The 20,528-nt window shown below is 47.0% G+C and overlaps 1 protein-coding gene across 1 annotated transcript in view; it reads right to left on the bottom strand.

The window, feature by feature from the left end:
- Positions 1-4,596: 4,596 nt before the first annotated feature.
- TG (thyroglobulin) overlaps positions 4,597-20,528 on the bottom strand; it is a 155,591-nt gene continuing 139,659 nt past the window's right edge. The window contains exons 46-48 of the mRNA XM_044450405.1: positions 8,885-9,019; positions 7,027-7,220; positions 4,597-4,962 (exon numbers count right to left, since the gene is read on the bottom strand). Of these exons, the coding sequence (XP_044306340.1) occupies positions 4,850-4,962; positions 7,027-7,220; positions 8,885-9,019 (442 nt within the window). The 3' untranslated portion in view covers positions 4,597-4,849. The remainder of the gene's footprint in view (positions 4,963-7,026; positions 7,221-8,884; positions 9,020-20,528) is intronic.

Raw genomic sequence — 20,528 nt, 5'->3', positions numbered from 1 at the left:
TCTAGCCTGGGAAGCCACTTTGAGTCCAAATCAGTTCAACAGAACTGTTAAGTGTGTAGTTAAAATTTTCTTTTGGAAATGAGTGAGACTGCTTTTGCTAGCTGCCTCCTCACAGCTTTCTTCTCCTTCTCGGCCTTATTTACCATGTTGCCAGTCAAGGTGTTAATGTGGAATGACGGTCATCAAATCGCTTCAAGCTTTTCAGACACTGAGCTGTCTGGATTTCTTACGCAAAGCAGAGAATAAACACACCAATGAAAATTCTATGACCAGGCCTTCATTTAAAGACTGAGTCACCAATTACTGGACATGAATCTGGAAAGTTTAAGCTCTCCTGACATTTCCAGGGATTTGGAATGGTGTGTGGGGACATGTGGGTGGGTGAGGGAGCAGTTTTCTGAGAGGCAGCTACCAAGTCCAGGTACAATTTTCTGAACGATTCTTGGGTCGCTTGGCAACTGGCTTGCCAAGAATGGATAGCAGAGTACCATACAGGAATTGCATCATCATTGGCTTGGACAGAGCACCAGAGGACATCCTCAGGGGGCCTCAGAACCAGATTCTCACTTTTGCAGGAGGCCGCCTTTCCAGTTGTCACCAGTCTGTCCAAAAACCTCCCACCCATCCGTGCTTCCCACTGCTGTTACTGCTGGAATTTCATCCTGTGATGCCTTGACAAGTTTGGTTAAGATACTAGGAAGCATGTGCCAACCGGTCACCAATTACGTTCTTTTTGCTTTCTTCCAGGGTGCAAGTTTCCATTTTCTCAAAAATACTTAGATTATGTAAATATTCATCTTAAAAAGAAAGTGTTTCCATGGTTTGTTTGCCACCACTTCCTTTCTGAATTGCTCGCATGGGTGATCCTGCTCAATATAACCTCACGAAGCTGCCTTACACCAGGTTAGAGCACTGACCCAGCCAGCTCAGAAGTCTCTGTGCATGGATGGCGCAGAATTGTGGCAAGTTCCAGGTCAGGATCATTTCCTTAGGGAGGCTACCTATGATCCGTTAAGCTAGAGATGGACAAGAAGCTCAGTTCAACCCATTGGAAACAGGGCTGTATGAGAAATCAGTTTCAGATTGATTTTGATCAGGATTTATCCAGTTCACACCTTCCGGAGTGAACACAAGAGAGTTGCAATATGATGTGGACTTCCACTCTTGCAAGCTGCATTACATCTAAGAAATGTGAAAACTGTGCTTTTGAAAAATGTACACAAAGAAGCTTTAAACAATGGACAAAGAATGCATACATTTCAAAGATATGTATGATGCAGGGAAGGGAGGCTGACAGCCACACAACCCAGCTGCCGCAAAAACAGGTCCTGCCAGACAAACCACATGGAATTCCATGACAAGGTTTCGAGATGGCTAGATGGAGGGGATGCAGTGGATGTGGTATACTTGGATTTCAGCAAGGCCTTTGACAAAGTGCCCCATGATATCCTGGTGGAGAAACTGAGGAGTTTTGGGATACACCAAAGCACTGTCCGGTGGATTAGGGCATGGTTGACTGACCGAAAGCAGAAGGTAACCATTAGCGGGGAATCATCGGGATGGTGGCCAGTGACAAGCGGGGTCCCCCAGGGATCTGTCCTGGGGCCAATCCTGTTTAATCTTTTCATTAATGACATGGAAGAAGGGGTGAACAGTCTGCTGATCAAATTCTCAGATGACACTAAAACTGGAGCAGTGGCCACAACTGAGGAGCAGGTACTCCAGATCCAAAAGGTTCTGGACAGACTATGGAAGTGGGCAGGAGACAACAGGATGGCGTTCAATGTGGATAAGTGCAAGGTCTTGCACTTGGGGCATAGGAATAGGTGTCATAAGTACAGGTTAGGGGACAAGTGGCTGGAGAGCAGCACTTGTGAAAGGGACCTCAGGGTATTGGTTGTCTGCAGGCTAAACATGAGTCAGCAGTGTGATGCGGTGCTCAAGAGGGCGAATGCCACCCTTGGTTGCATAGCCAGAAGTGTGGCTTCTAGATCAAAAGAGGTATTACTACCACTCTACATGACTCTGGTGTGCCTGCAACTGGAGTATTGTGTTCAGTTTTGGGCCCCTGATTACAGACAAGATATAGCCAGGTTGGAGTCAGTGCAGCGTAGGGCCACAAGGTTGGTGGCAGGTTTGCAGGGGATGCTGTATGAAGCGAGACTGAGGGAACTGGTTCTCTTCAGCCGGGAGAAGAGGAGACTCAGAGGGGATCTGTTGGCGACATACAGCTATGTGAGGGGATGTCACACGGAGGTGGGGAGAGACCTGTTCTCCCCTGCAGAGGAAGGCAGGGCGCGCTCCAACGGAGCAAAGCTCAGGGAGCCCAGGTTCCATTTGGATGCCAGGAAGCACTTCCTGACAGTCAGGACCCCGAAGGTGTGGAATGGGCTTCCACGAGAGGTCATTGAGGCCCCATCGGTGTGGGTGTTCAAGGATAGGCTGGACATCCACATGGTGGGCATGTTGTGAGCGGAGCTGGCTGGTGCCGGAGGTCAGACTAGATGGCCCAGGAGACCCCTTCTGACTCACTCTGTTTCTATGTTTCTATGCATGTGTTCATTTAAAAAAATTGCACAGGCAAATGTGCACAGACTTTCATGCAAAACGTGTGGGGAAAGCTTGCAATCTGATACAGATTCAGTTCAGAATGAACTTCCAGATGGAATTTAAAGAACTTCAGTGAGAATTTTGAGTAAGAATTCACCAAAATTTGGAAATGTATTCCAACTGAAGATGGAAAAAAATGTGAAATTTAAAAGAAAACTGAGTGCGAGAGAGACGAAAACAGATGCATTCACCCATCTAGGCCCAGAGCTTTGTTGGTCAAAGGTCTAAGTTTGACTACATGCCTATTCAAGCGTATCTGAGCTGCTGAATTAAGGCTTTCATTTTTTCCCCTGACAGGCTTCTCAGCTTGGACATTTTTCTGCTCTTAAGTGCAAAGTTGTCTTCTCAATCTTGAGCTTTTTTGACAAGTTTGCATGAAAATGCATTAGGCTTTTTGTGAACATTTCACACTTTACATGCATTTTGTACATTCCCCCCCCCCATGCACATTCTTACATGAGTTTTTCTAACATATTGTATGTTTATGTCAATTTCCCAAATAAATGTATTTTGTATGCATTTTCATTGGCAAATTCCACTGCAGAATTTGGGAAAGTGCAACTTTCGAAGGATAACTGGATTTCATTGTGCATAGCATTTTGAATATGTCAGTTTAGGCAGGTTACCATTACAATATGACTGAACTGATTTCTCCTTTATCTGTAAATGAATTATTGATTCAGCAGCATCCTGAACTGACATTTCAACCTGGGTACTTTTCTGTTCGTATCCTCCTTGTGGGCTTCCATAGACTTCAGCCACCAAAAAGGTGTTTCAGTAGGTCACATCTTTCTTTCCAAACCTCTTGCACTGAAGGCAGAAAACTTTTCCCTTAAACCATAATGTGCCACCACCTCATTTCTTGTACACCTAGGTCCTAAAGCCTCACTCTAGCATGCGCTGAGTACCATTTCCTCCAAGGTACTAGGATGAACTGAGATTCTGAGCATACATAGCCAATGCTCAACAAATTGGCATCCCAAAGCCAGAATTTTGGTATGAGCATGAACAGAAGTTATGCAATGTTGCCCCTTTACTGGATGAATCCCCTTGACTGCTGCGCAACTTCATGAACTCCAAAGCTGGTTGTGCTGGAGGAGCACACATAAAAATGTTCTACTACCTAGACTCTCCTGTGTTCCTCTGGGTGGACGGGTAGGTGGATGTGTTGCACAGTTAACTTCAATGCGCCTCGCTGGCATGGCTGGTCCTCCAAAGGGAATGCTGAATTCCAACTGCAAGTTTTTAGAAGGTAGGTGGTATAAAAATGAGGGGCACTCTCAGTGCATGTGCTCTGAGTTGTGAGCTCAGGAGCTCTCTCTAGAAACTAACGACAAACCCTCACCTAAGATGCCTGCTGATTTAGGACAGTGTCCAATACTTTTCAAACTCTCATCCAAGAATAGGGCTATATGCAGAGAACTTCAACTGGTGCTGGCGGAGACTCCTGCGAGTCCCTTGGACCGCAAGGTGATCAAACTGGTCACTCCTAGAGGAGATCAACCCTGACTGCTCTTTAGAAGGCCAGATGCTGAAGATGAAACTCAAATACTTTGGCCACTTAATGAGAAGGAAGGACTCCCTGGAGAAGAGCCTACTGCTGGGAACAACTGACGGCAAAAGAAGGAGGGGACAGCAGAGGATGAGGTGGCTGGATGGAGTCACTGAAGCAGTCGGTGTGAGCTTAGGTGGACTTTGGGGGATGGTGGAAGACGGGAAGGCCTGGAGGAATGTTGTTCATGGGGTCGCGATGGGTCAGACACGACTTCGCGACTAACAACAACAATAGAAATGAAAATCATCATCATCATCATCATCTAACAAGTCCCATTCATTTCATTGGGTCTACCATGAGTAGGACTAACATTGGATACAGCTCATAGAACTGACGCCAAATCAAGCCATCGAGAGTTCACCCATCACTAAAGGTGATGCATTCACTTTAGAGGGATGTCATTTGGAGGACTATAAGGAAGAAGAATCATATTTCAAAGTTTTAATATTTTTATTGAGTGCTGTGTTTACAGTTTGATGCTGCAATATGCAACCTGTGCCATCAATTAGATGGCATGATGCCTGCACCATTTCTGGATTTGCTTTTCTTGCTTCCACACTCAACATCATAGCAAGACATTATGGATATGACATTATTTTACAACAACATGATTTCTCCTCTTAGGTGTGGCAGATTCCGATTCCTTCCCATCAGTCCAGAGTAGGTCAACATGCTACATACATTCTACTTGTCATATGCCACCTTGTCTGCTTGTGGCTTCACCTGCGTGGTTGTCGAAACAGAAGCCGCAGCCAGTTCATCGCTGAGCTTGCGTGCGGGGGGCTCCTCTCCTCTGCCTGCAACCACAACACAAACAAGATGCATCACCCAAGGGAAGGAGGCTAACACAAAGCATGATTTCTCAGTGAGGCAACAGCTTCTAGCTAATGAGCTTCACTGTTTATTCTGAATGGATAAATGCCGGGCATTCATTCGCAGTGAATAATCCAAATCCAAAACAAATCATGCTAGAATGGGTCGAGGGCCTGAGTTGAACTCCCCAGTGAAGAATGATGAGAACACTCAGAGTTCATTAGCTTAGGAAAATAGCGAGTGGTGGTGGGACATGACAGAGATGCATAATGATGGTTCTTGAGGAAAGAATCCAGATGCCTCAGAAACCAACTGGGTCATCCGAAGAAGCTAAATGGCAGAAGATTTTAGACAAATAAAAGAAGGCCTTCCAAGTAGTTAACCTTCCTTCCAAGTTTCCACCAGCAGATGTGGAGATGCCCGCCACCTGGAGCAGAGGACTTAGCCACTCGTGGAGGATAAGGGTTTTGATGGCTACTGGCGGTTATGGTGATTTGGTGCTTCTAGCATCAGAGAGGCATAGTGGTTGCTCCATACGAGTTGATGGGGAACCATGAGTTCTAATCCTGCTGAGGGCTTCCCATGGGCATCAGAATGGCCACAGTGGACAAAGAATGCAGGAATAGGGAGCCCTTGGGTCTGGCCCGGTATGACTCTTTTTATGTTCTTATGACACAGCTGGGTGATTTCAGAAAATGCTGCAATTCAAAATCCATATAGGAAAGTCCGTATCACGAGAGCGTGCTTCATGGAAGGACACCTTGGTCCAAAAGCTTGCAAGATTTTTTGAAACAGCTGTTTACATCCAATGCACAGTGTTCCCTGGGCACCCTCTTAGGAGGGAATCTGTGCAGGTAACTTTACTTCCTTTCAAAAATGATATGCTACCTTCCTCCCACAACTAGAATCCAGGGCTATTGTATGTCAACCAAGCAAATAAAAAACAGACACTGGACATAAAAACAGATTTCCATCCTGTACAATTGTACGACTAAGAACAGCTGCAAAATAGGCCCTGGGGCAAAATGCAAGATCTGAGGCAAATGTGAAGCAACCAGTGCATATAATAAAATTGCCCAAGCAAACCAGAGAAGCTTTGGCTTGAGGCTTAAAGCAGAATAGCCATGGTGTCAGATGGATTCCCGCCTTCTGTGGAAGTCCCATCAACAGAAAAGACCTTCCATTCTGTTGTCACCACTGGCCTCCAGAAGAAGGACCACCCAGAGAAGTACCACTAGGGATGATTTCAGTGGTTGGTCCCCTTCCAGGATAAAAAGTAGCCTGATTACAAACTGTTTAGAGCAGTGGCATTGAACTTCAGGATGATGGGCCAAATCTGGCTAGCATGAGGTGCCCATATGGCCCACTAGGGCTCCACACATTGCCATGTCCTTCCAGTCCCTTCCCCATTTCTCCAATAATTTGATAGTTTCCCTGTTTTGGCAGGGGTTTCCCCATTCCAAATGGTCCAAATACCTCTCTGAACACTTTGTTATTGGAAGTGAGTGCTTTAAGCTAATAAACGCTGGTGGATGGGGTGCGTTGACTCCACCCCTTCTGCCTTCAGCCCAACCAGCACTGGAATGCAGTGTTCTGAGAGCGTCTCTGAAATTGATCCTACCCTTGGGCTGAAAGATGCCCGGCATCCATGCTTCAGAGCTGCAGTTCTGGTAACGTAGCTTTCATCACTGGCAAGGGGAATCCTGCTTGTGCCTCGCACAGAAAGATGAAGCAACACCACTGCTCTCCATGGCCATCCAAACAATGCCTGGCACGCCAAGAGCCAGTGGTGGAAGGAAGCATGCTATCTTTTATTGTAAGCTGTCCCAAGTCGCTAGTGGTGGATGGGTTAGAAAGGCTGTAAGTGAGTAAGTATCTTGAGCTATGGAGGAAGCCTCATCCCACCAATGCCAAGCCAAGCATTCTGGAGGAGATCGTGCCATTTCATGCATTAAAAGTAGAGAAGGCACCATGTTCGTGCACATCAGCCCACAACGAGTAAAATGCATGGACAATTATACATATATGTAAGTAGTCTTGGCACTTACAGTTTGTTGAAGCTTGGAGTGTTTTGATATAATCTGACCAGAACAAACATTCAGCCTTTTTCAGCCCCTTGTGGTTCTCCAAGGAAGCAGTGAATTCCTTATAGTTGTCTCCATCGGTGTCTGCTCGAAACAGAGGCCAAGGCACGGTGACTCCAGTCACTTTTCTGGAGAATCTGTATGGGCTGTTTGGGTTTCTGCGGAAAGCAACAGGAAGCGGCTCATTCTGACTCACCAGCCTGCAGTCCCGCCAGTCCATGCAACATTTGTTGACCCACCTGAGAGGGAGTGGCATTTGCCTTCCTTCTGTGCACTGCAGCTTGGTCTAGGGGCATAGTTCTCAATTAAGGTGGGAGAGGATCCTGTTTTCAAATTCCCCTCAAGCCCACGAAAATAATGAAAAAGGGAAGTGAGCCACTGAAAATGGATTGGACACATTCAAAAAGATGGTTCTATTGATAGTTGTTATGATAGACTAGGTTGTTGTTGGTCTAAGCCAACAAAGGGATACAGAGATGGAACGGTTTTGTGCTTTACAATAATTTCCCCCTTCCTTGGAAGGAAGCCTCAGAAGTCTCCTTCATTGACTAAGAGGCTGAAAGTAATGGTGCAGCAGTAGGTTTCCTGCATTGGGCCAGGTGGCCTTGGAGGTCCCTTCTAACAGCATGCTCCTAAGATAGATGGCAAAGAAGTAATCACTAGAATCAGAGGGTAAAGGGAAAGGGAAAGGTTTCCCCTTGCATTAAGTCTAGTCATGCCTGACTCTCGGGGGCAGTGCTCATCTCCGTTTCCTAGCCGAGGGAGCCAGTGTTTGTCCGCAGACAGTCTCTGTGGTCATGTGGCCGGCATGACTAAATACCAAAGTGCACGGAACGCTGTTACCTTCCCACCAAAGTGGTACCTTTTTATCTACTTGCATGTGCACGCTTTTGACCTGCAAGGTTGGCAGGAGCTGGGACGGAGCAACGGGAACTCACCCCGTTGTGCAGATTTGAACCGGCCACCTTTCTATCTACCAGTCCAGCAGTACAGTGGTTTAAACCACTTTGAACTTTCAAAAATTGTCCTTGGAGTCTAATAATGTAAAAAAATCATATATGTCTGTACAAGGATGAGCACCTCTTAGGCTAGTTCTTGTCAACAGTTTCAGATGACACTTACTTCTGTTTTCCTTTTCTGATTGACTCCCAAAAGGTCCAATTTTCTTTATTCCTCTTTACGGTAACTCACTGCAGGTGCTGCAATATTTCATCTGTGTTCATCAATAGCTCAGATTTAGGAAACTTTGTGTAAATGGGTTTTGCAAATGAGCCAAGCTGTCTTGCAAAGCTCTGAGAGGACTGGGAAAAGTGCTTCAAATCAGTGTGCTTTGCTACTTCAAAAATCTTGCCTTCACTGACAGTGCTATGGGTTGGATCCTGACTCAGTCATACGTGGAATGAAAACACTGAAGTTACTTTAGCACTTCAGCACTTCAGTTAGTCAGGCTTAGAATAAAGCCCATTGATTTCAATGGAACTACTCAAAGTTTGGCTAAATCTCATCACAACTAAATATGAGAAAGACCCACAAAGGTGAAAGTGAATTAGAACAAAAGCGAAGTGGAATGAGCAGATTTTGGGGGAAGCCTGGCCTGACTGCAAATGTTTATGACCACACTCTATTGGCCTTGTTATGTAGATGTTCCCCATACATGAACATGCCCACCAGAGGATCTTGAATGTTGGCTTCCAAGTTGCTCTGTTGGAACCTTCTTCTACATTTGAGCATAGGTGGGGGAACAGCTCATTGTGTGCTTTAGAAGTTCTGGCATGCTCATGATGCAGCTCTTGGGATCACAAGACAAACACTTCATACGCACCCAGATTTTATGAAGTTGGCCAGATACTGCATTACAGCTAATGAGAGGGCCTTCTCTTCTAGAGTATATTGGTTTTCGTACTGCGGATAGAAGGGCAACCCAAACGCATACTGAACATCAGGCAAGAGCTCCAGGCTTGAACTGAAAAAGAAAAAAGAGGAAACAGAGAGACTGGAAAAGACTGTAACAAGGCATTTCATTGGTATATTGAGTAGAAGTGTGAACATAAAAGGATTGCAAAAGAGCTTCAAAGGGATCTCTCTGTTCTGGGGAAATAGGCACATCAAAACGGCAAGTGCAGTTCAGTGTAAGCCAATGTAAAGGGGTACATGCTGGGGAAAAATATGCCAACTGCAGGTATCGGCTGATGGGACATGAATGAGTGGTGACTGGACAAGAACAAGACCTTGGGGTTGTGGTGGACAGCTTGATGAAAACGTTGATCCAATGGGCAGCAACTGTGAAAAGCACAAATGCCGTGTTAGGTATAATTAGCAAAGGAGTAGAACTTAAAGCTGACAAGATCATACTGCCCTTAGAGAAAGGTTCTCGTCACAAGGAAGATTGAAGAGCTCTGCTTTGTGCTCCCAAATGGACAAGAAGACAGGATATTCCAGGATATTATCAATGAAGCAAAGAAGCAGGCAATCGTGGACCCCAAAGGGAATGAGACCCAACTGCAAAGGTTGGATGGAGGAGCGATGGACCTTGGCCACAAGAAGAATATGGACCCTGCCTCAGCAGTCCATTGCCAGAAGCTGCTGGATCTGGGTGCAGCTCCCCCATGAGGTGACCAGTAGAACTGCGGGTGGCAGTGCCTCAGAACCTGAAATACGATCAGGCCCACCTTGGCTGGCCACTGAACAGGAAGACATAGAAGAGGGTTTCCTGTCCCTGAGGAAGTTTGCATGAGGAACAAGGCCTTCCGGAGTGCAAGTGTGTTGCCATATCCTTTGGTCTTGGCTCCTTGCTTGTGCTTTGACTCTGCCTCCTGGTTTAATCTTCAGCCCTAACGATCAGCTCATCCCATGGCTCCTGGGTCCCAGTCACTGGCTCACTGACTAGCCTAGATGTGCATGATGGGCATATCACTGGATGACCATGTACGCCATCACTGCAAAGTGGCACTGGAGATATTGTGAGCCTGGCACTGGGAAGCAAATTATTTGCCACCAGTTGACAAAAGGGACGAGAGAGAGGTGAGACAGGATTAAAGCATATTTTCCCATCTCTGAATATTTTGACAAGGATTAAATCAGATCAGAGCGAAATGCTCCTGCTTTAACAACAATGCGCTTGTTTTCGTTCTGACATCACGGCAGTTTGCCATAAATATTGCTTCTAAAATAGCAAGGGCTTAAAGTGGGTAGGGAGAGAAAACAGGCCTCTTCGTGCTAATACCATTCATTTGCAGAGTAGTTTCATTCAATGAAATAACCACAACTGTGACATCGTTAGAACTAACTTGCCAGATCAGAATAGAAGCTCGGGAAAGCTCCCAAGAAGGCATGAAACCAAGTGTAATGTCTGTTTTGATAACACTGCATCTGGAATCCAGAGGTTTGTCCGCATGTGGAAGCTGCATCTAGCTCTCTGCATTCTTGCTTCCCCCCGAGTCCTCAGAATAGGGGACCATCTAGTCCAGCATTCTGTGCACTAACCAACCACCCACAGAAAACCTGCAAAAGGGTGCAGCAGCTCCCTCCAACCCATGTTCCCCAGCAACTGTGTACATAGGAATTCTGTTTCTGATAGTGGAGGTAGCCTTGAGCCAGCAGGACTAGTAGCCATCCATAGCCTACTTGCCCAGGACTTTGCCCAGTCCCCTTCTAAGCCACCCAGATTGGTGGCCATCACTTCTGGGAGGCAATGACCAGGCTGGTGGCCAGTCTCGAACCTACTGCCAAGCAGCTTTGCTAGACGACCCCCGTGTTCTAGTTGGGTAGAGACAGGAAACAAGCCATGTTCATCCAAGTCCTCCAAAGCCTTTCCTTCCATTTCCATGACAGCCATTTGGCTTGTGGAGAAATGTTGCAAATTCAGTGTGACCAAACAGGAAAAGGGCAAGAAAGAGAGCATTTTATTTTTCCAGTTGCATAGTTTTTCCCCTAGATTAAAGCATGAGATCACACATTTTTAAAATTGTGTAATTCTGAACGGCTTTTTCTCTGAGATGCGTGATTGAGCAATTGTGAACATCGTTGGCGGCTGTGTTCTCGTTCTCCCACACATTCACAAGCTTACCAAGGGCAAGCAGTCCATTGCGAGGGACCTCATGCAGGAGCCCTCAAAATCCCAGACCCAACACTGTTCACAGAACTAGGAAAGGAGCAGAGCTTAGCTGTCAGGTCTAGCTAGATTCAAGGCTAGCTGTGGGATGGCATGGAGGGCTGTTGACCGGGGCAACAGATCTGATGACATACCAGGTTAACTATCTGGTCTTCAAGATGTCACAAAACCCCTTCCTGGCATTTATGAAGTGGTGATTTATCATGAATAATGGCTTGAAAAACAGGTCGTCTGCCACAGTATACATCTTACACCAGAGCCATTAGAGTCATGCCATGTGATTATACTGAGTTGGGTTATGCTACACCCACTTTGCCAAGGCTGGGTTTGTTGGATGGTAATGTGTGTGTGTGTGTGGGGGGGGGATGGGGGTGTGTGTGGAGATGTTCTTTGGTGGCTTCCATAGCCTTGAGGGAGAGACCCCCTGGAGGCAGTTGAGGGAGCTGTTGCCGGCCCCTGGTGGCAGGGCAGAGGGGCTTCTTGGGATGCTAAGGTCATGGTGACCGGCTGCCCAGTGACAGCTTGCTGCTGGTCCTGGTCCTGCTCCTAAGCCACGGGCCCATCTGGCTCAGTACTGCCTGCTCCCCTGGCAATGACCCTCCCAACACAGGCCTTTCCTTGCACAACCAGCTAAAATCACTTTACCAAATCAGTTCCAGAGTGCATTTGCCTGGGGCCCTCATTCCATGGCAACCCCTGGTGAAGGGCTGGTCACACCACATTGACTACGGACTCATCCTCCCTCTTTCGTGGCCGCCATTATGCTTCTCAGACTCCATCATGCACGGTCCAAGAAACAAATTCACAGTGCAATGATGGGACGTGAGGCTGACCCACGGAACGTGTGGGTTCCTGGGAGCATCGTCCATGGGTCTCGAGGCTGCTTCCATGCAGTGAAGCACTGCTGCTACATCTCAGCAGAGACCCACTGCCCTAAGGCTGCCACGATGTCTACTTTGTACAGAATATCAGGTGCATCCTAAGAGAATTCTCAGCTTATACACCCCACCCCACACAGGTTAGGGGTCAGCATGGAGGGCTCCTTGCCTGTTGGCTCCTAAATCAGCATTGCTTCACCCTAGGAATTATTCTCTAGATACCAGTGGTCAGCGTTTTCTTTGAATAAACTGCATCCCTCTAACCACACTCTTTTCCACAAAATGTTCCCAGACCTCATTGTCTGGCACCGTATGATCTCATCTTCTGCATTTTAGCTGCGCTTGTGAATAGTTTGGGGTTTTGGCTATTCAAAATAGAAATCAAACACATCAGGAAATGATATAATCAGATGTAAACCATATCGCTGCTCAACTGTACACTGTAAACTTTGCTTGGCGGTCTTTTGAGTTGCCATTTTCATTAAAAAATGAAAAGCAGCCATCATGCCATTAGAATGATGGAATCATTAGGAATGAAGCTGAGATGAAATTAGCATGGGGGGGAGGCTCATGGATCACCTTTTGAGAACTCTTTGTGAAGGAAAAAATTGGTCTTTGCTGGCTGGGGCGTGAGTAGCCAGATCTGAAGGTGATCCAGGAAGCCATAGATGCTGGACATGCCTGGAATCAACGAAGCACAAATTTGTTTATGGATGAACATATGTTCAGAAATTATTCCAGTTCTTTGGAAGGGAGTTGGAAGAATTGAGGTAATTCTTCTGATCTGCCCCAAGGGCTTCTAAAAATTACTCATTTCAGAAAGGTCTTTCCTTCTATGAAGGGGTAAGCGTGGGGTACATGGGGAACCTAGATCTTGCCCGCCCCACAATCTGAGAGCTATGCAATGACTGCAGGAGTTTCAGGCATCTGCAGTGATGCTCATGTCATAGAATCATAGAAGAGTAGAGTTGGAAGGGGCCATGAAGGACATCAGGTCCAACACCCTCCTGGTGCAGCACACCAAGCCACACCATCCCACTCAGAGGGCTCTCCAGTTTCACTATGAACGTCTCAAGCATGGGAGAGCCCACAACTTCTCTAGGAAGCTGGTTCCACATTCGTATTGCTCTGACACTGAGGACGCTTTTCCTGCTGCCCAGCCTGGTTCTGGGTTGCCGCAGCTTGAATGGTTTATTCCATGTCCTACAGTCTGGTATCAGCAAGAGATCCCGATCTTCCTCTTTGTGACATGGTGAATCGGGTGCCCTCTGCTCTGAAGCAGCAGATGTGGATTATCACAACAGCTGGGCAGGGATTTCCAGTCCTTCCCTGTTCCAATGTTGGAAGGAAGGTGGAGATTTGTTTGGCAGCTGTGAGGCTGATGAGCTCTAAACAGACCAAGTCTGTGGAGGGGCAGAGTGAGGTGTGGTGACACAAAGCGCCTGGGTGTTTTCACCCAGTTGTACCCCAAGGGGACATGCTCCCTGCCAGTTTTCCTTGCTGGGCAAGGTGGGAGAAGGGCTGGCAACTGCATTTCTGGACTCGGCCAACACAGCCTGCCAGAAAGGTAGACTCAAAGGAAAGTGTTTAAGGGAGAGACCCTGTGGTCCTGGGCAAGGATTCTGGGGACCCAGGGATTCTTCGGGCTCCAAGGTGGAGATCAGCACTTGGAACAGAGAGCCAAAAAGTCAACTGCTCTGCCCCATCCCTTTCCACTGGGGTGGAAAGAACCACACTGCCCCACTGCTATGTGGAGCCCTGAGCTTGTGCATCCCCTTCTGCTTTGTTGCCCTTCAGTGGCTGTATGGAGGCAACAGAACTCAGTGAATTCTACCTTGTTTAAATCATGATGCGTTCCATCAAACTGAGTCCTACCGTCGTGGCTCATGAGCAAACCATGCTTTAAATGAACTGACATCCCCCTTGTTTGGATGTAACAAGGGGCTCTAGTTAGCTGAAAAAGGGAAGGTTTGTGGCAGGGAAAAAGAGGGAAGTGGGAAATGCAAATTCATGGGAAATGAGGCTACGGATGCCTCCTGGTCCTGATGGAGACTTGCCAGTTCCACTGTCAGAGGCAGGGCAGCAGGAATGTTCTGAAGGGATGGGAAGGGTCGAAGAAGCAGAAGAGGGGGAGACATTGCCTCGCCTGGGCTCCTGATCCCCTGACAAGGTGTTCAGAGAGAAAAGCTGCCCTGAGGGTGGAGAAGTGCCCCATTTGGGTTCAACTCTTTTTCTTGATATGAGCAGGGGCTATGCTTAGAGGGTTTTTACAGTGGCTTTGAGAAGTGCCAATGCAGATCTGCACTGCAAAGGAACTGTTTGGTGCTTTGGAGTCGAAGGGCAACAAGGGAAGGGCTGAGCTCGGGACAGCCTGCTTGTGGGTTTCCCACAGGCATCTGGCTGGTCACTCTGTGGACAAAATGCTGACAAGACAGACATCCGGTCTGGCCCAGCACAGGTCTCCTGATATTCTCATTCATCAACAGAGGCACAGTTAAAACCAGAGTTCTGTGGGATGTAAGCATGGTGAGCTTTCCCTAGTGAGCTCACATTTCTGAATCTCTGAATTTTCCGAAATAAAGAATAGCTGTGATTCATTTAGATATTTAATGAGCACATGCACTGCTTGCATTCTATTGTCAGTGTAAGACTTCTGGAAGAGTTAGTGCGGTGTGCTTTAGAGATTCCCTGTGCTGAGCTTCTACCCAGCTGCAGTTCACAAAATGATATTAAAATCATATGCATGAGGTCAATGTAGTTCCAAGACTGGCCTTGATCATGAGGCTGCAAGGTTCATAGAGATATGATGGTGGCATGAAATCTGGCCATGAGAAGCACAGTGCATGAATGGGGGTCTTGAACCCTTGTTCAGTTTGAGACTAACTTAATTTGCAGACAAAGTAAGGAGAAGAAGGGGGAGCCTCATCTGAGCTCTGTATTCCTGCAAAAGTCAGCCAAGTACTATGTCCCTTATTCAAACAGAAACCTAAGACTAAAACAGACGTGCAGTCAAGTGCCAAAGTTGAAAGGATTTTACCATATGCAATACGACATTCAATGCCGTTAATACTGCAGTTTGATGAGCTCTTTGCAAATCATTTGCAAAGTATTTTTTTAATTCACATACAATATAAACAGCTCAGATGTCATCCTTTGCAAATGTCTTTTGGCAGCACGGCATAAATAATGTGTTTACATATATACCAATTCCAAATATTTATAGGAAAACCAAACCTCTTCCCTTGTGCCTGAGATTACAGTTCTCTCCCCACAGTATCCGCTCCCTGCTTTCTCCCCAGAAGTCATTTGAGCTCTGCAAGGATTTGTAGAAAATTATATCTGACTGTACAAGATTTTCGAGAAGTATATATAAAGGGGCAGATGTTTGGATTCTGTTATGAGCAACTCAGGTTCCCAAAGACTACCATGTGGAGTAGCAATACATGACAAACTGGGTGCGAAGTTTGCTACTGCTGTCAGGGCTAGAGGACTGGAGAGAAGCAGGTGGTTATGGTATGGAGTTGGACGAAGCAGTAGTTCCCCTGTATTCATCACTAGTCAGACCCCATCTGGAATACTGTACCCAGTTCTGGGCACCAAGATTTAAGAAAGATGAAGAAAACCTAGGAAGGGTCCAGCAGAGGGCAACACAAATGATCCAGGGTTTGGAAACACTGCCCTGTGAGGAGAGACTGAGAGAACTGGGCATGCTCAGCCTTGAGAAGGGAAGACTGAGGGGGGACTTGGTATCCCTCCAGAAGTCCCTCAAGGGTTGTCACAAAGAGGAAGGTTGAGATCTCTCCTTGATGATACCAGAGTGCAGGGCATGGAATAACCAATGCCAGTTGCGACAACCAGGTTCAGGCTGGACATCAGGAAAAGCTTCCTCACTGTCAGAGCAATGCAACTGTGGGACCAGCTGCCTAGAGAGGTGGTGGGCTCTCCCACACTGGAGACATTCAAAAATAAACTGGACAGTCATCTGCGTGGGTTAGAGTAACTTGGTTTCCTGCAACAGCAGGGGGTTGGACCCGGTGCCCTTCATGGCCCCTTCCAACTGTACCACTCTATGATCCCTTCCTATTCTGTAATTCATGACTCTATGGTTTCTATAAGTGGTGCTATCGCTATGAGTGAGAAGAGGCAATACCTGACACAAGGCAGTTGGCAGTCCGTCACTTTGTGGTCGATGTGTTTCAGCACCAGTCTGACAATTGGTCCAAGGAAGTGCAGCTGATGGCAGAGTTGAATCATCTTTTCCTCCACCAAACAGACCTGACTTTATGGACAGGGTGAGGCAGGTGCTCACCCCGGGTGTCAAGCGAGAGGGGGCACTGGGATGAACTCGATGGCTTGGTGTTTGTGCAGCGTAGTGCCTGCAGATATGGGTTAGGATGAGGGTCATGGGCTGGGGGAAAGCAGTAAGAGCCCATCATCTTTTTTCTTTTGGGTTCTGCAGGTGTTCTGGATGCCAACCACAAACACAAATGTCTACCAGTTAGTTTTAAAGCAGTCTCCTCTTTTAGTACAATGCCATTTATTCTAGAGAAACCATCAGTAGATCTAGCTTTGCTTTGGTGCAACATTAAAAGGAGCTATAAGCACTAAGAATAGTATAAACCCAGAAAACATTATAAATATTTTAAGGAAAAGCATAAGATAAATGGAGGGGCGCTGAAGGTGCTTTTTGCTTTTTAAGATTGGGGCGGGGAATGAAATCTGTACATGTAGTGTGAAGTTAGTGTGTGCTGCATTGGTTCTGGAAAGGAAGGGACTTTTCTGTCTGCAGGAAAACTTATAGCATTATGGATGTCCTAGAAATCTGATGGTGACCAGGACTCTATTGCAGTTTTAATGCTGTGAATTCCCTTCTTTTGCTCAGCCTGTTCATAAAACATGCATTGCAGAAACACTTCTAAGTAACTTTGTTACCTCCATCTCCAGAATCTGAAGCCTAGCTGAGCCCCAGAACCCTACAAGCACCCCATTGCTCTGAAGGTGGGATGTAGGAATGTGACAGAGATGTTCAACTCATGAGCAGGAGACAAAGAAGAAGGAGAAGAAGCAAAGTGAATCTCCAAAGCAGCAGCAGCCAAAACCCCCAATCTGTCCCTGAGCAGCTAAAGCGTGCCGAAGATAACATGCACTTTAGTTCAAAGTTCCCGTGAGACACCAGAGTTGGTGATGGAAGAAAGAACTGCCTGTCAGCCAGGTGGGTGCGGAACTTTAGGCCCCACCCCGGTTCCTCAGATGGCCAGCCCCCCTTCCCAAGTCCCAGTGTTTTCCCGAGTGTCCGCCAGTTAATGTTTTCCCAGTTCTGTGCACTATTCCCTGTTCCAAAACTAAAAAATAAAAACTAAGTCCTCTGCTTAAGCTTAGACACCTGCAGTAAGATCTTTAGGTTAAAATGGGGTATTCTGGGGTTCCTATCTTTACCTTTCACCCTGCCTTGTGAAAGGCATAGTCCCCCTTCCCAACCCCATTGGAAGGTGACTTTTGAGAGCTTCTGCAAACCAGAATTTGGCTCTCAAGACAAGTTCTACCACCTTGTTCCAACTGGAGATGCCAAGGATGGAACTTGGGTCCGTGTGCATGTGACCCCTGTACTCTGCCACTAAGCTGTGGACCCCCCATGCCTCACAGCCATAATCCTGCAGCCTTGGAAAACCATTCCTGAAGACGCTGCGAGCATTTTCTGGAGCCTGGTTAGCAGCTCTGCACTGCGTCTTTAAGACATTTGCGTCTGCCAACCCACATCAGCTTGGCAGAGAGGGGCCACTAGGACTGCTTTTCTACAGTATGGAAATTCCATAACTTTCTCCTTCAAGCAAGGAAGCTGCTTCTATGCGGATTTTCCACTTGCAATTTCCTCCCAGATCAGAGCAGCTTTTGGCAACGTGGATTCAGTGCAGGTTCACACTCCATCACTCCAGCCAGCCTCCTTCCACGAAGCCGTTCTTAAGGCAGACACAAAGACAGAGCCAGGAAAGGTGGTAGAGCATGTGCTTTCCATGCAAAGGTCCAAGGTTCAATTCTCGGCATCTCCAGGTAGGACTAAGAAAGTATCCTTCTTGAAACCCTGGATAGCTGCTGCCAGTCAGTGTCAACACTGATCTAGATGGAACTATCACCACCAGCACCAGCACATTGTACATAACCCACCTATCTTCCTCCTGCAAGGAACCCAAGTTGGCTTGCAAGGTTCTCCTCCTCTCCATTTTGTCCTCATAACAACAACCCTGTGAGACAGGTCAGGCTGAGAGGCAGCAACGGGCCCAGAGTCACCTGATGAGTGCCACGGCTGAGAGGGGGCCAGAGCCCAGATCTCCTGAGTCCCTGAGCCTGCTTAACCAGTACACCACTCTGGCTCTCAGCATGGCTTCGAGGTCCGACATGGGATGGCAGCAAAGCAATGAAACAGGACCAGACAAAGTGGACTTGGAGATCGTTGGACAATTTGGCCCCATGTGAAGAAGGAGTTGAATGGCCTGCTGCACATACAGCAGAGATGAAGGAGAAGCAAAATGCAGCCTCAAGAACAAAAGGCTGCCAAATTGCTTCAAAACACGCATGTTTGGTGAGTGGGTTCTTTTGGTAGCAGGGTTGGCTGCCTCGAAAATGTTGCTACCGAAACAAATAGGGTTGATACTTGCCACAGAGATGCTCAGAAGGCTAGCCTGGGAATATGTGCTCTGCAGACAAGGAAAGCACTAAGCATGGCTTCGGGGCTGCCTCGCCCGCTGAGGGACCCTGGACAAACTGCCCTCAGGGTCCACCCCACAAGCTGCCCCCAGCAGGTCACCTGCCCGGTGTGATGGTCCCCTCATAAGCTTGCTAGCCTTGCTGGGGTGTAGCAGAGGGTGTCCAACAGCGGTGGGTGTTCAGCAGTGCTGAGAGGTGCACCAGCCCTGTGCAATTGCACCCGCCATCAACACAATTCCTGTTTCCCCAGAATGCCCTGCTGTACATACATGCAGCAAGGCATTCTGGGTGAATTAAACTGCTGGCAGGGCCCAGTTCAGCCGCATGGTCTGAAACTCTTGCCTGTGCCAAGCAAATAAAAGGAGACTTCTGACCAGAGCTGGTGTTCGTTCTTGGGGCGTGTGACCAAGCGCTGGCATCAAGCCTGGACTGGTTTCATAGCTGAATTACTTGAAAAGAAACACTGCTGCAGAGCGGTGGGAGAAAACAAGCTACCAGATTTTCCAGTCTCAAGCACCTACCACTCTGGATGGGAATGGACCTATCAGCAGTTTGCTTTCCAGAAAAACATGACATACGAATACTTATACAAAAGATGTATCTCTGGACGGAAAAGCATGCCTCATTCTGAAAATTTAGGTTTGATATGCATGAATTAAATGTAAATGGTAGAATTAAAATCGAATTGAAAATTAGTCACTTGCACCACCCTAAATGGTGAAAATCCACTGGAAACATCTGTTGAAAAAAGGGTTTTGTAAGATCACAGTTATGCCCCTGTGCAACTTGGGGGGTCATTTCAGTGGGGCTGGCCCAGGACACCCATTTAACTTGAGTTGTAGCTATGTATAGGTTTAGGCATCTCTTACGTATCACTGCGGGGAGGTGGGGGAATGCATCACCATAAAAGAGGACAAAAGAGAGTACTTATTTGCATATTTGCATATGCTAATTTACATGCCTAGATGAGAACTGATGAAATATCAAGAGGAGAAGTTACTAACATGTCTCAAAGCAAGATAGAAGATATTATCAGGTGTCTGGGGAAAAAAACTGCATTGAGCCCAATGCTTTTTAAAAAACATTTCCTTCCTCAGAGGCCATAACCTAAATGTCATTTCAAAGTATTAACATTTTAAAACACTCCTAAAAACTACACAAAGCATGTATGGAAAGTACAATGACAGAAATCTATTTCTGCAATGTGTTGGGTTCAATAAAGAGTTATTTGTGGGTAACAAACCATGGTTTGCTAGTGTGGTTGGCTTCAGACAACACAACCCATGTTTCAAGGACAACCTGCAGTTCACGGACTAACCACACTCAACCCATACTTGAAGCCTTGAGTGTGGACTCTCAAGCTGCTTGAAACCAGCCACTGAATCAGAGCAGGGTGCCCAACTAGCTCCTCACTGGCTGCACTGATTGGCAGCAATGCTTGGTTCTCCCGGGTCTAAGGCAAGCGTTCTAGCTGGACATACTGGGGGTTGCACCTGGGATTTCCTGCAGACAAAGCTCTGCCATAGAGCTGCAGCCTTTTCCTTCTGCCACAGCTCTTCCCTGCTTGAAATCCAGGGGAGCTGCTGCCAGTCAGAGCAGGCAATACTAGATTAAATGGACAAATATTGGCTGGGCATGAACTGCAGCCCAGCAGCTGTGCACCCACTTTGTCTCTGGAAGGTCCCAAACTCAGCCCTGGGCATCTCTACTTAAAAGAGAATCAGGAGGCAGGGATAGGAGTAATTTTTGCTGAGATCGCAGCAGGCACAAGAAAC

The sequence above is a fragment of the Varanus komodoensis genome, unplaced genomic scaffold (genome assembly GCF_004798865.1).
Source record: "Varanus komodoensis strain SLA01 unplaced genomic scaffold, ASM479886v1 scaffold66, whole genome shotgun sequence".
Lineage (NCBI taxonomy): Eukaryota > Metazoa > Chordata > Lepidosauria > Squamata > Varanidae > Varanus > Varanus komodoensis.
The sequence above is the reverse complement of the archived record's forward strand: the minus strand, read 5'-3'. Positions and strand labels throughout refer to the sequence as shown.